The 15,577-nt window shown below is 61.4% G+C and overlaps 2 protein-coding genes across 2 annotated transcripts in view; one reads left to right on the forward strand and one right to left on the reverse strand.

The window, feature by feature from the left end:
• BOP1 (BOP1 ribosomal biogenesis factor) overlaps nt 1–15,577 on the reverse strand; it is a 60,366-nt gene that overhangs the window by 13,337 nt on the left and 31,452 nt on the right. The window lies entirely within an intron of this gene.
• SCX (scleraxis bHLH transcription factor) lies at nt 2,464–9,920 on the forward strand. The gene is made up of 2 exons (XM_010708140.3): nt 2,464–3,987; nt 9,565–9,920. Exons 1-2 carry the CDS (start codon nt 3,466–3,468, stop codon nt 9,601–9,603), a joined length of 561 nt encoding a protein of 186 aa, XP_010706442.1. The 5' UTR covers nt 2,464–3,465; the 3' UTR covers nt 9,604–9,920.

The raw sequence follows: 15,577 nt of genomic DNA on the forward strand, positions 1-15,577 counted from the left end.
AGAGGTTGGAACTGACCCCCAAGATCCCCAAGCCCACCCCACCGTGTCCCCAGGCGTCACATCTCCATGGTTACCGAACGCCTCCAGGGACGGTGACCCCCCCCCCCCACGCCCCTGCGCCGGTGTCTGACTGCTCTCTGGAGAAGAAATTGTTCCTAATATCCAACCTGACCCTCCCCTTGTGCAATGTGAGGCCATCCCCTCTCATCCTACCGCCATCCCCACCAGCCAGACAAGGCACGTGGTGGATCCACTGGGGACTCAGGTGGCTGGGCAGCACCAAGAGACGGACAGACAGAGGGGACAGGGGTGCAGAGACCTTTGTGGGGCTCTGCAGATTTAAGCAGCTTGGCTTTCTCAGAGCTGCTTCCCTGCACAACCCTCCCTGCGCCCGGATGCTCCCATCACCCGGGCGTTCCCCTCACCTGAGTGCTCCCCCCATGTGGGTGCTCACCTCACCCGGGTGCTCCCCACCCCTGGGTGCTCCCCGCAGCCCCACGCACACGGGGCGAGCTGAGGGCACAGCTGAGCACTCACAGCAGCGTTTGCTGCAGGCGCACTCGGCCGTGTTTACAACATCCCGGGCTGTGCTGGAGCTGAGACGCGCAGACGGAGCGTCTCTTCCCCAGGCAGCTCAGCTCCGCCAGGCGCTGCGGACTCTCAATGCAGGAATCCCTGGGTGAAGTTCTTGCCAGGATCTCAACGAGCCTGGGATGCGTTCCCTGCACACAGCAGCTCCGGGGGCCCCGCAGATGCACAGCGGTGCTGCCTCGACGCTGCTGTGCGCACCAAAACAGGCACTGTGCCACACAGTGCAGCCAGGATGGATCCCCCCCCACTGACTCACCCCATCCCCGGAGCTGTGTCCCCAGCTCTGCCCATCCCGGGGCAGGGAGCAAAGCTCCACGTGCCATCGGTGCCAGCATTGGTGCCAATGTGCACCAAAACCCCACAGGGACGCGCACAGCCGTGGGGATGCACGCAGCCGTGGGGACACACGCAGCCACGGGGCCGATCCAGGTCCCGTCCCACCCCCCCCCAGAGGATGCAGGGGATCCCCTGAGCTGCAGCCCCATCCTTGGGCTGTGCCCCCTCCCACCCAACGGTGCCGGCAGTGCATGGCGGGGGGGTGCGGAGCACTGGAGGCAGTGCCGTCACTCAGCGCACGTCTGGAAGTTGTTCTTGGATGGGCCCTGGGCATTCCTAGACGCACATTCCTGGCAGCTGGAGAGCGTCGTAGGAAAGATTCTTTGCTTGAAAATATCCGGTCCACGTGGAGGAGAGGAGGGGATGGGGAGAGCTGCGCCACGGCACCCTCTGTGCCCCGGGGTTGTGGGGGGCAGCAATGGGGTGAGAGCTGTGCCCCATAAGTGAACAGGACTCTGTGCCCCAGGGCTGGGGGCTGCCCCTCACCCAGGCAGGGTGCCTGCGGGGTCCTGGGTGTCCTGCACTGGGGATGGTGCCATGGGGCTGGGGCTCAGGGAGCTGCGGGAGAGGCACTCCCAGAAGTGGGGTTACATAGAAAGGACATGGAGGTGGGGCAGGGAAACCCCCAGGAGCAGGGCAAGGCTGTGGGCTGCAGCCCCTCTGCCATCATTTGGGGGCACTGGAGCCAAACTTCCAGGTAATAAAACTGTGGCAGGAGCTGGAAAGGAGGCGGGGGGAGGGGGGGGGGTTTCAGACTCTGCTCTGTGTCGGGACGGTGGCAGCAGTGGTGGCCAAAGGGATGCGATGAAGCAGTGGGACGTGGCCAGGAGTGGGATGGTGGTGGCCAACGGGACGGGCTGGAGCAATTGGACACAGCCAGGAATGGGACAGCAGTGGCCAACGGGATGGGATGGAGCAGTGGGACACAGCCAGGAGTGGGACAGTGGCGGCCAATAGGATGGGATGGAGCAGTGGGACACAGCCAGGAGTGGGACGGCCGTGGCCAATGGAACGGGATGGAGCAGTGGGGACTGAGCCAGGAGCAGAGCTGGGGGTGGGACGCAGCAGTCCCGGTGCCAACCCGGCTGATTCTGGAGAAGGGAGATGTGAGCCAGCGCTGGGGCTGGTGCTTTGGCAGCGTCCCAGTGCTGAGCGTCACCTGCAGCAGCACTGCTGCGTTCCCACCCCCCGTAGGGAGGAGGGCTGCAGCCTCTGCTTCCTCCTCCTCCTCCTCCTCCTCCACCTCCTCCTCCTCCTCCTCCCGGCTGCGGGGGACGGACTGACGGACAGACAGACAGACAGACAGACGGACGTGCGTCTCTCCGGGAAGAACAGTGCAGGGAAAAGCGCCCGGTGATGGCGCAGGGACGGAAGGTGCCGAATAAAAGAGGGATCGTTAGCGGAGCTAAACGAAAGCAGATGCCTGCGGGAGCCGGGGCTTTCCAAAGCACACCCCGAACGCTCGGAACTGCTGCGGGGACACGGCACGGCGGGGGGGAGGGGGGGGAGTGGGCACAACAAGTGGCAAAGCCCCTTCCCGGTGAGGTCAGGACGTTGCTTCACCAGCACAGAGCACAAAGAACCGCGCCGCAAAGCTGCGGTCCCGCAGCGCTGCGCACGGATGGGGTTCAGCCCACACTCCCGTGCACATCGGGGCAGTGAGGCTGAGGGTCTCCTGCCCCCTCCTCACGAAGCACAGCCACGCAGCACCCCCGTGGCTCCGACCCGTCCCATAAATCCGCCCCAAAGAACTGAGCGGCTCAGGGGCTGCACCCGGAGCGCCACCGAGCTGACGTTTGGGGACGGGTACCCCCCCGGAATCCCCCCGCTGCCCCACAGCACCGGATTCCTTTGCTCCACGTGAGCCGCAGCCGTTGGGGCCATTTGGGAGGCAGCACCGCGGGCGGCCCCCGAAGGGTTAATCTCTCCTCTCTGCCCCATTAGCACCGACACGGTCACAGTGAGGGGGAGGCGGGGAGGAGCCTCCCGAGGGTCCCCCCCAGCAGCCCCAGCCCTGACCCCGGGGCGCAGGGGATGGCTACGCGTACCCCGTGCTCAGGCAGCGTCCGTGCTCCACACTTAACGGGGCCGGAACCCCCCGCACGCTGCGGGGGGCAGGAGAACCCCCCCACAGCCATACCCACACCCCGGAACCCCGTGCCCGCGGCGAGGGGCCGTCGGGTCCGGCAGGTGACACACAGCGAGCGCTCCGGGACGGGGCTGGGGGGCGGGGGGGGAGCTGCGGAAGGGTTAAACCCCCCCGGGCAGCGCAGGTAGGCCGAGCCTGCGGGGCGCGGGGCGGTGCCTGGCTGCCCACCGCCCTATAAAGCCCCGCGCTCCGGCCCCACTCGCGCCTTAGGATGCACATGGTGCCGGCGGGGGACGCCGCGGCCGTGCGCGGTCCTTGAGCCGTCGGGCGCGCGGGGGCACGGGGACCCCCTCCGGCAGCGAGCTGCCCCCCGGCGGCGCCGGGGCTGTGGCATGCGGCGGGGCTGAGGGCGGCGGTGCCGGCGGTGCGCGCGGTGCCGGCTGCTCGCCATGTCCTTCGCCATGCTGCGCCCCGCGCCCGGCCGTTACCTGTATCCCGAGATCAGCATGCTGTCGGAGGACGAGGAGAACGGCAGCGAGAGCTCGGGCTCCGACGAGAAGCCCTTCCACCTGGACGCCGACGGCTTCGGCATCAAAGCCGGCAAGAGGAGGAGCGGCAAGAAGCCCGGGCGGCTGCACCGCGAGCCCCGGCAGCGGCACACGGCCAACGCGCGGGAGCGCGACCGCACCAACAGCGTCAACACCGCCTTCACGGCGCTGCGCACCCTCATCCCCACCGAGCCGGCCGACAGGAAGCTCTCCAAGATCGAGACGCTGCGCCTGGCCTCCAGCTACATCTCGCACCTGGGCAACGTGCTGCTGGTGGGCGAGGCGTGCGGCGACGGGCAGCCCTGCCACACCAGCCCGGCCTTCTTCCACCACGGCGGCGGCGGCAGCCCCCCGCCCCGCGACTCCGAGAACTCCCAGCCCAAACAGATCTGCACTTTCTGCCTCAGCAACCAGAGGAAGCTGGTGAGCGGCTGCGTGCGGGGGTCCGAGGGGTGCGGGGATGGGTGGGAGTGTGGTGGGACCCGAGGTTTGGGCGTGGGAATGCGGTAGGACCCGAGGTTTGGGCATGGAAATACAACAGGGCCTGAGGCTGTGGCATGAACCCGAAGTTGGGACCGAACCCGAAGTTTGGGGACAGAAATGCGTCAGAACCCGAAGTTTGGGGACAGAAACGTGTCAGAACCCGAAGTTTGGGGACAGAAACGTGTCAGGACCCAAAGTTTGGGGACAGAAACGTGTCAGGACCCAAAGTTTGGGGACAGAAACGCGTCAGGACCCAAAGTTTGGGGACAGAAACGCGTCAGGACCCAAAGTTTGGGGACAGAAACGCGTCAGGACCCAAAGTTTGGGGACAGAAACGCGTCAGGACCCAAAGTTTGGGGACAGAAACGCGTCAGAACCCGAAGTTTGGGGAAGTCAGAACCCAAAGTTTGGGGACAGAAACGCGTCAGAACCCAAAGTTTGGGGACAAAAACACGTCAGAACCCAAAATTTGCGCATGGAAACACAGCAGAAGCCAAGATCTGGGCACGGAAACGTGGCACAACCCAAAGTTTGGGCATGGAAATATGACAGAGCCCAAAGTCTGGGCGTGGAAACACGGCGCTTCCCTCCAGCATGTGCAGATCTGCTAGCTCCAAATCCCAAAAAGTGAAGGAATGGGGGAACGGGAAATCCTGGAGGGTTTTAGGAGCTGGAAATGGGAGGGAGAGGGGCAGGAAGCAAAGCAAGGATGGGTGCACATCCAGCGCTGAGTGGCACAGCAGCGCTGAGTGGCAGAGGCCGTGCCCTGTGCCATTGCTGGGTTTGGGCCCTGGGCAGTGCTGGGTGCCCACGTGGCCGCAGGTTTGGTGCCCTCTGAGCATCTCAAAGATGGGTGGCACCGGTTGTGTCGGTGCACCGTGTGCAGTGTGGGTTCACCAAAGGCTCCTCCGTGTTCTCAGGGAAGTATTGCGCCGTGCTGTGCCCCTGGGCATCACCTGGGGGGGCATCACCTGGGGGGGCATCACCTGGGGGCATTGCTGCACACGCAGGGCCGGGTACCAGGGGCAAAGCAAACCCTGCATGAGGCTGCGCCGTGCACCCAGAGCCACGGGCAGGGGGGGAGCTGGGGCAGCAGGCGGTGGGGAGGGCTGGCTGTGCGCTGTGCAACCCCTCCTGCCCCCCTTGATCCTGGGTGGAGGATGAAGAGGAGGATGGACCCGTGGAGGATCTGGGGCTCGTGATGCACCAAAGGGCGGCGGTGGAGCGCTCACGAGTGGACTGTGACAGCTCGAGAGCTTCCAAGCAGGAAAAGCCCAAACCCGCTAATCCTCCCTGCGCGCCCTTCCAGCTCTGTGGGGCCGGAGGGTCACCTCGGTGAGGATTTACACCCGCATCCCCCCAGCTCTGCCGGGGCCCGGAGCACCCATGGGGGAGGGATGCTCCGTGGCTCCCCTCTGACCTTCACGCGAACAGAAGCTGCAGGTGGAGGGGGGAGATCCCACAGAGCTGGAAGGGAAAGCTTCCGCTCTCCTCCGTCTCCAAAGCATTGCCAGCTTTGCGCAGATCCCTCTCAGTCCTCGTTGCTGCAGCTCTTGTCGGGAGCAAACCTCCCTCCCCCAGGAGCAGGACGTATCTATTCCTGCAGTAATTCTGGACAGGCCCTCCCAGATTGGTGCTCGGAGAGTTTGAGGTGCTCCAAATACGCTCCTTTGGGGACCGGTGGGAGCGGATCGCGGCCCTGTGCTCACCCTGTGCTGTTCTTGAGGGTGAAATGATAGAAATAAACCACCTGTGAACCGGGACGGCACACGGAGAGGGGATGGAGATGCACCTCCCAACACAAGGCAGCCCCCAGACCCCCAAGCACTGCACAAAGTGGCCCCCAGGTACTGCAGGAGGCAGACCCCTGAATACCAGACAGGAGGCAAACCCCTGCCCATGGCACGAGACCCCCTTTTCCATCACAGGAGGCAGCCCCAATACCCCATCCACTGCAGGAAGCAGTCCTGAGACCCCTGTGCATTGCTCAAGGCAGCCTCGAGACCCCTGCCTGCTGCACAAGATGGGGCAGAAACCCCTGCCCTTGTGCCTTAGCATGATAAAGGGCAGAGGAGACAAGGGAAAGACCCCTGCCCACTGCACAAGATAGGGTAGAGACCCCCACCCATGTTCCCATTGCATGACGAAGGGCACAGACCCCTGCCCATCGCAGGAGGCAGCCCCCAGACACCTGCCCATGTGCTCGTCACAGAATGAAGGGCAGAGACCCCTGCCCATCACAGGAGACAAAAGAGACCCTTGCCAATGTGCCCATTGCACAAGACAGGGCAGAGCCCCCTGCCCATTGCAGGAGGCAGCGCCCAGCCCCTTGCCCACGGCAGGAATCAGGGCAGAGCCCCCTGCCCACATCCCCCTGGCAGGAGACAGGGCTCTGCATGCCCAGGCTGAAGTGTTCCCCATCCATCCATCCCCACCCTGCAGTGCTCACTTTTCCACCATGCCTTTCTGCTTACGTGTGCGGATGCCGTCCCGACCAACGCGCCTTCATGGCACAGAGTCCGGCCCTCTGCTTGGCCAAGAGGGCGTGAGGGGACAGGAACTCAGGATGTGGGGCAGCACCATTTCCTACAAACCCTTCCCGGGTTTTGGCCACGATGCCCGGTGGGCAGCGGTGGGCTCACCCAGCTCTGCGACCCAGTGTCACATCCCAGTGTTCCAATGCCTTCCCGCTGAGATTTTGGGGCTGACCCCAACCCCGTACCCCTGGGAAAAGTCCCCCCGTTTTGTTTGTTGCCAAACAGAGACGGCGAGCAATGGAGAGTGGTGGGCATGGGGTGCTCCGTGCCCACAGCCTGCAGGGACTGGGCTGTGCCACGCAGACGTGAGCAGGAGAGAAGTGGAAACCGCAGGGCATTTGGCACACGTGTGTGTGTGTGTGGCACTGCCAGGCACCAGGGACGGGCCTGTGCCCATGGGGCTGTGGCACAGCAGGCACTGCTGGCACTGCAAAGTGTGCCAGGGCTCCTGGGAGCTGCAGGTGCCACAGTGTGGGTGGTGAGCCAGAGGAGGGGTCACCTCCCTGGGATCTTCTGGGGGTCCCTTTGTGGGTACTGCCTGTGCTGTCCCCTCCGGGACAAAGGGCGATGGTTGGGGACACTGGTGGGGACATGGGGACATTGTGCTGGCTGGGGACACAATGTTGGAGGGGACACGGTGCTGGTGGGGACATGGGGACGTGGTGTTGGTGGGATACCTGGTACTGGTGAGGACACTTCTGGTGGGGGACCTGAGCTTCTTCTGCTGGGCGAAGAGCAGTGGGCACGGCATGGGGCAACGCTTGGACACCCCCGGCCAGGCTAAGGGCTGGGCTCCGTTTGGGCACAAAAAGCCTAAATTCAATGAAATTCCCTTTGCTGAATGCACTCAGGGCTGAGACCCTTCATGGTGCTCTCCCCCTGTCCGCAGCCCACCCCAAAGCCCACGCTGAGCCCTGAGGCAGAAGCACACATTTGAGAGGCAGAAAAAGGGGGATGGGGGGCACCGAGAGCAGCTGGGAGCTCAAGGGGGTGGCAGAGGTTGCAAATGAGATGGGGGCAAAACCTCCTCTCAGGCTCTCGCAACCTGCAATCTGCACCCAGCGGCTGCCCCAGACCCCATCCATGGGGATGGGTACAACCCAGTGCTGGGTTGCAGCCCAGAAGGAGCTCAGCGTTTGCTCAGCTGGTGGTGACGGAGCCTGGCAGCTCCTGCTGGCGCAGCGACGACGCCGGTGCTCAGAGTTCTGCCCCACTGCCACAGGGAGGATGAATGCCTCCATTCCAAAGCAGAGCAGGGTGGGCACCCCCGTGCGGCACCGAGCACCCGACTGCACCCAACGGAGCTCTGCCCGTTGCACCAGGAGCCCTACCAGCAGGGAACCGGGCGCAGCTCCCGGCCGGTGGGTCGGGGCTGTGGGCAGCTCCTGGCAGAGCCCAATCCCACGGGGCACGGCGCTGGGAGCGGGGCTCAGCTCTGCCCCAGGACGGCAGCACGGCGGGACCCCGGTGCCTGGAGCAGTGCAATGGGGCCGGGCAGCCCCTGCTGACCCCACAGCTCCCCCACAGTATCTGGAGATGGGCCGGCTACGCAGCCCCATAATTTACTGTTCCTGCTGCACTTAATGGCAGCGGAAAGGCAAGGTGATAGGGGAAAAAATATGAGGCGGGATTTTCCGAATCCCCATTTCCTCTCCAGACAGCACAAGAACTCCTGGGGCCCGAACATCTGGGAAATTTAATTTTACCATTTCGGAGCTGAACTCCCCTTCCCCTCCCCTCCCCACCCCCGGTAACAAAGGAAGAGTCAGAGCCGGGGCCGCACGTGCAGCGTGGGGGAGGCTGCACCGGCAATGCTGCGGAGCGGCACCGGCACAGCCACGGCACGGCCACAATGGAAAAGGGTGCACGGTGCCAGAAGGAGGCACAGAGAACCATGGAACAGCTGGGATGGAGGGGTCCTTAAAGATCGTAGAGCTGTGGGACGGGTTGGGCTGGAGGGGTCCTTATAGATCGTAGAGCCATGGGATGGGTTGGGTTGGACGGGTCGTTAAAGATTGTAAATCTATAGGGTGGATTAGGTTGGAAGGGTCCTTAAAGATCATAGAGCCGTGGGATTGGTTGAGTTGGAAGGGTACTTAAAGATCATAAAGCCATGGGACGGGTTGGGTTGGAAGGGTCCTTAAAGATTGTAAATCTATAGGGTGGATTGGGTTGGAAGGGTCCTTAAAGATCATAAAGCCATGGGACGGGTTGGGTTGGACGGGTCCTTACAGGTCACAGAACCACAGCATGGTTGGGTTGGAAAGGACCTCAAAGTCCCCCTGCCGCAGCCCCACTCCTGCTGTGGGCCGGTTGCCCCCCACCGGATCAGGTTGCCCAGGGCCCCATCTAGCTTGGCCATTTCCATCAACAGGAAAGGAGAAGCAGCAGCTCTGCTTGCACCCAGCTGGCCAGGGCAGCGCTGGTGGTACTGGTGGTACTGGTGGTACTGGTGATGGTAGCGATGACAGTAGTGGTGGTGGTTGCGGTGTGGTCAATGTGTTGTTGATGGTGGTGGTGGTGTTGGCAGCAGTGGTGGGGTGGTATTGGTGGTGGTGGTGGTGATACTGGTGGTATCTGGTACTTGTTGGATACAAGGAACAATTTCTCCCCCAAGAGTGGTTGGGCACTGGCAGGGGCTGCCCAGGGAGTGGAGGGGTCATCGTCCTTCTGGTGTCCCGTGACTGTGGAGATGAGGCACTTGGGGACGCGGTCAGTGGGCACGGTGGGATGGGTTGGGGTTGGACTGGGTGACCTTGGAGGTCTTCTCCAACCTTAATGATTCTGTGCCACTGTGCCACTGGCGGTGGCGATGGTGGTGCTGGTGACAGTGATGAGGTTTCCCCAGCTCTGGGATTCCGTTGTCTGACTCTTGGGGATGGTGGGAGGACCCCACGAGGACACAGGGCAGCTTCCTGCTGGCAATCCCAGCCCGGGGGTGCTTCTCTCACTCACTCACCCTCTTCCCTCTCCTCTACAGAGTAAAGACCGCGACAGGAAGACGGCGATCCGGAGCTAGGCGCCTCCGGGAAAGGCGGCACGGAGGAGCGGAAGGACGGACGGACGGATGGACGGACGGAAAAGCCACACACACCGAACCACGGACAGACTCCCGCCTTCACCCCGCTGCCAGGGACAGGACCCTGCCCCTATGGGGCCGTGGGGCCGGGCTGTGGGGACGCCCCGCTGGAACTGAGCCACGCTGGGGACGCTGCCGCCGGGACCGACCGCTGCCCGTGCTGTCCCCTCCAGCTTTGAGCCACGCCATCCCCTGAACTGAGGCCTGGGGTGCTGCATTTGTTGAGTTTAATCAATACATGCTGGTGTTTCATGTCATTGATACGATAATATAAAGCCTGAGCAGCTCGTATAATTAAAAATGGGTACGGTTCAGAGCCAAGGCAGAAGCCTCCTTCCTTCCAGCCCAGCGCAGCTCCGGTTCCGCAGCGCCAGGAGCTCCGTGCCGTGCCGGAGCCCGGCTGCAGCAGCAGGTAAAGGCAGCCCTTGGTGAGGACCAGATGCTGCAGCTGGGCCGGGTTTCCTGGGGAAATCAATTACACGTGCAGCGCTGTGAGCCCGGCGCCCGGCGCTCCCCCCGGCACGGCTTGCTCGGCAGTCCTGTGGGCCGCAGGGCAATGAAGCTCCCCAGCATCACCAGCGGGTCCAGGGCACGGGGATCTGTGGGATGAGGCTCAGAGCGATGCTGGGGCTGCGTGCAAAATGGGGATGGGGGAGGTGGGGGATGGGGCACGGTGTGTGGAGGAGCCCCGGGGAGCTGCTGGGCGATGGATACTCAGCAGAAGGAGCCTGGGCATCACTGGTCCTCACGTGCACGGAGCCGTGCCCATAGCAAATGCAGACTGGGAAAGCCCAGGTCAGCGCTGGCGAGCAGGTGCTGCACAGAGGAGCCTGGTGATGGCACCCGGAGCTACAACGTGTGGCATCTCCCACCTCGGGTCTGTGCAGCACCTTCTGTCTTAGGTCAGCATGGCATCTCCTCTTCTGCAGCATCTCCCGTGTCAGGACCACGTAGCATCTCCTGTCCTGGGACCGTACAGCATCTCCCATCTCGGGACTCTGTGGCATCTCCCATCTTGGGGGTGTGCAGCACCTCCCACTCTGAGTCCACACAGCATCTCCAATCTGCGCCATCTCCCACCTTGGGAGAACACGGAATCTCCCATCTCGGGACACTGTGCCATTTCCCTCCTTGGGATCAGGTGGCACATCCCATCTTCTGTGGTTTATCCTGTCCTGGGGCCACCCAGCATCTCCCATCTCAGGACACTGTGGTATCTCCCATTTGGGGAACGTGCAGCATCTCCCATCTTGGGACCACACGGCATCTCCCATCTTGTGTGGCATCTCCCATCTCATGCAGCATTTCCTGTCTCAGGACCAGGTGGCATCTCCCATCTTGGGAATGTACAGCATCTCTTATATTGGAACCGTGTAGCATTTCCCACACTGGGACTGGGCAGCATGTCCCACCTTGTGTAGTGTTCTCCCATCTTGGGATGGTGTGAAACCTCCCATCTCAGGACACTGTGCCACCTCCAATCTCATCTCCCATCTTGGGATAGCACTGCATCTCCCATCTCATGCAACATCTCCCATTTCAGGTCAGTGCAGTATTCCCCATGTTGGGAACATGTGGCACCTCCCATCCTTGCACCACGTGGAGTCTCCCATCTCAGGACATTGCACTATCTCCCATCTTGGGACCACGTGGCATCTCCCATCTTGGGAATGTGCAGCATCTCCCACACTGGGACATTGTGCCATCTCTCGTGTTGGGACCAGGTGGCATCTCGTATCTTGGGACAACATGGCATCTCCCATCTTGAGAAAGTGCAGCATCTCTTGAAAAAGTGCAGCATTTCCCATGTTGAGATTGCTTGGCATCTCCAGTCTTAGAACCATGTGATATCTCCCACCTGGCGTAGCATTCTCCCATCTCCCATCTTGGGACCACGTGCCATCTCTCATCTTGGGACCGTGCAGCATCTCCCGCGTTGGAGCGCTGTGCTATCTCCCATCTCGGGACCACACGGCATCCCCCACCTCATGCAGGATCTCCCATTTCAGGTCCATGCAGCATTTCCCACGTCAGAACCACACAGCATCTCCCGTCTCGGGACATCACGGCATCTCCAATTTGGGAATGTGCAATACCTCTTGTCTTGGGACTGTGCAGCACTTCCCACCACGCGGCATCGCCCACCTCATGCAGCATCTCCTGTCTTGGGACCATATGGAACCTCCCATCTCAGGACACGGTGCCATCTCCCATCTTGGGACCATATGGCATCTCCCGTCTTGGGACCATATGGAACCTCCCATCTCAGGACATGGTGCCATCTCCCATCTTGGGACCATATGCCATCTCCCATCTTGGGACCGTACGGAACCTCCCATCTCAGGACATGGTGCCATCTCCCATCTTGGGACCGTATGGAACCTCCCATCTCAGGACACGGTGCCATCTCCCATCTTGGGACCATATGGAACCTCCCATCTCAGGACATGGTGCCATCTCCCATCTTGGGACCATATGGCATCTCCCATCTTGGGACCGTATGGAACCTCCCATCTCAGGACACGGTGCCATCTCCCATCTTGAGACCATATGGAACCTCCCATCTCAGGACACGGTGCCATCTCCCATCTTGGGACCATATGGCATCTCCCATCTTGGGACCGTATGGAACCTCCCATCTCAGGACACGGTGCCATCTCCCATCTTGGGACCATATGGCATCTCCCATCTTGGGACCGTATGGAACCTCCCATCTCAGGACACGGTGCCATCTCCCATCTTGGGACCATATGGAACCTCCCATCTCAGAACACGGTGCCATCTCCCATCTTGGGACCATATGGAACCTCCCATCTCAGGATACGGTGCCATCTCCCATCTTGGGACCATATGGAACCTCCCATCTCAGAACACGGTGCCATCTCCCATCTTGGGACCATATGGAACCTCCCATCTCAGGACATGGTGCCATCTCCCATCTTGGGACCATATGGAACCTCCCATCTCAGGACACGGTGCCATCTCCCATCTTGGGACCATATGGAACCTCCCATCTCAGGACATGGTGCCATCTCCCATCTTGGGACCATATGGCATCTCCCATCTTGGGACCGTATGGAACCTCCCATCTCAGGACATGGTGCCATCTCCCATCTTGGGACCATATGCCATCTCCCATCTTGGGACCATATGGAACCTCCCATCTCAGGACATGGTGCCATCTCCCATCTTGGGACCATATGGAACCTCCCATCTCAGGACACGGTGCCATCTCCCATCTTGGGACCATATGGAACCTCCCATCTCAGGACACGGTGCCATCTCCCATCTTGGGACCATATGGAACCTCCCATCTCAGAACACGGTGCCATCTCCCATCTTGGGACCGTATGGAACCTCCCATCTCAGGACATGGTGCCATCTCCACCTCGGGACCCCGTGTGCAGCATTCTCCCACCATGGGAGCAATGGCACTTCCTTCCCTCCTTCTCTCCCTCCCTCCCTTCCCGGCAGCCGCACTCAGCAGTCAGGAAAGCCAAGGGGAGCAGGGAGGTCTCCGTGCTGCCGGGGGGAACACAGCTGTGGTTCCACAGGGGGTGGGCAGTGGGGACCCCAAGCTCAGCACAGCGTCGGGATTTGGACGCGTTCTGCTGCTCGGAGGTGGAAATGTTGGTATTTTTACTTTGGATATGAGCAGTTTTGAAGCTGGAGAAAGGGGTTTGGAAGGCTCCCTGCCTTTCGGGCTGTGCTCAAAGGCACACGAAGCGGTGATGGATCCTCTTAAAATGAAACCAGGAGGTGCTGGGGAGGAAAGGCTCAGCGTAGCCCTCTTGGGTGCTGCAGATGAGGTCGTAGCTCTCAGCACTTCAGCACTGCTGCGCTGAGTCCAGGGGATGCAGCTGATCCGTCCCCTCCGCCCCGAGCTGCAGTCACACGGGGACAGGACCCACACAGGAACAGGACAGGACCCACGCAGGGACAGGACACAAAGGGACAGGACAGGAACCACAAAGGGACAGGACCCATGCAGGGACAAAACCCATGTAGGGACAGGACAGGACCCACGCAGGGACAGGACACAAAGGGACAGGACACAAAGGGACAGGACAGGACCCATGCAGGGACAGGACTCACGCAGGGACAAGACACAAAGGGACAGGACCCACAAAGGGACAGGACAGGACCCATGCAGGGACAGGACACAAAGGGACAGGACCCACAAAAGGACATGACAGGACCCACGCAGGGACAGGACCCACACAGGGACAGGACCCACAAAAGGACATGACAGGACCCATGCAGGGATAGGACCCACACTGGGACAGGACCCACAAAAGGACAGGACCCACACAGGGACAGGACCCACACAGGGACAGGACCCACGCAGGGACAGGACACAAAGGGACAGGACACAAAGGGACAGGACACAAAGGGACAGGACAGGACCCACGCAGGGACAGGACCCACAGGGACAGGACAGGACCCATGCAGGGACAGGACCCACGCAGGGACAAATCCACACAGGGACAGGACACACAATTGGACAGGACAGGACCCACATAGGGACAGAACCCACGCAGGGATAGGACCCACAGAGGGACAGGACAGAACCCATGCAGGGACAGGACTCATGCAGGGACAGGACAGAACCCATGCAGGGATAGGACCCACAAAAGGACATGACAGGATCCATGCAGGGACAGGACACAAAGGGACAGGACCCACAAAAGGACATGACAGGACCCACGCAGGGATAGGACCCATGCAGAGACAGGATCCACGCAGGGACAGGACCCATGCAGGGACAGGACCCACACTGGGACAGGACCCACAAAAGGACAGGACAAGACCCACGCAGGGACAGGACACAAAGGGAAAGGACCCACAGAGGGACAGGACAGAACCCACGCAGGGACAGGATCCATGCAGGGACAGGACACACAATTTGACAGGACAGGACCCACATAGAGACAGAACCCACACAGGGACAGGACCCACGCAGGGACAAATCCACACAGGGACAGGACACACAATTTGACAGGACATGACCCACATAGGGACAGGACCCACACAGGGACAGGACACAAAGGGACAGGACAGAACCCATGCAGGGACAGGACCCACGCAGAGACAAATCCACACAGGGACAGGACACACAATTTGACAGGACAGGACCCACATAGGGACAGGACCCACACAGGGACAGGACACAAAGGGACAGGACAGAACCCATGCAGGGACAGGACCCACGCAGGGACAAATCCACACAGGGACAGGACACACAATTGGACAGGACAGGACCCACATAGGGACAGAACCCACGCAGGGACAGGACCCACACAGGGACAGGACCCACACAGGGACAGGACAGAACCCATGCAGGGACAGGACTCATGCAGGGACAAGACACAAAGGGACAGGACCCACAAAGGGACAGGACAGGACCATGCAGGGACAGGACACAAAGGGACAGGACCCACAAAGGGACAGAACAGGACCATGCAGGGACAGGACCCACAAAGGGACAGGACACAAAGGGACAGGACCCACAAAAGGACATGACAGGACCCACGCAGGGACAGGACACAAAGGGACAGGACAGGACCCACACAGGGACAGGACTCACGCAGGAACAGGACCCACAGAGGGACAGGACAGAACCCACGCAGGGACAGGACCCACATAGGGACAGGACAGGACCCACATAGAGACAGAACCCACACAGGGACAGGACCCACGCAGGGACAAATCCACACAGGGACAGGACACACAATTGGACAGGACAGGACCCACATAGGGACAGGACACACAATTGGACAGGACAGGACCCATGCAGGGACAAGATCCACGCAGGAAAAGGACTCATGCAGGGACAGGACAGGACCCACATAGAGACAGGACCCACACAGGGACAGGACCCACAATGGGAGACGATGCACACAGGGACAGGACC

This window comes from Meleagris gallopavo, chromosome 32, assembly GCF_905368555.1.
Source record: "Meleagris gallopavo chromosome 32, MGAL_WU_HG_1.1, whole genome shotgun sequence".
NCBI classification, from domain to species: Eukaryota; Metazoa; Chordata; class Aves; order Galliformes; family Phasianidae; genus Meleagris; species Meleagris gallopavo.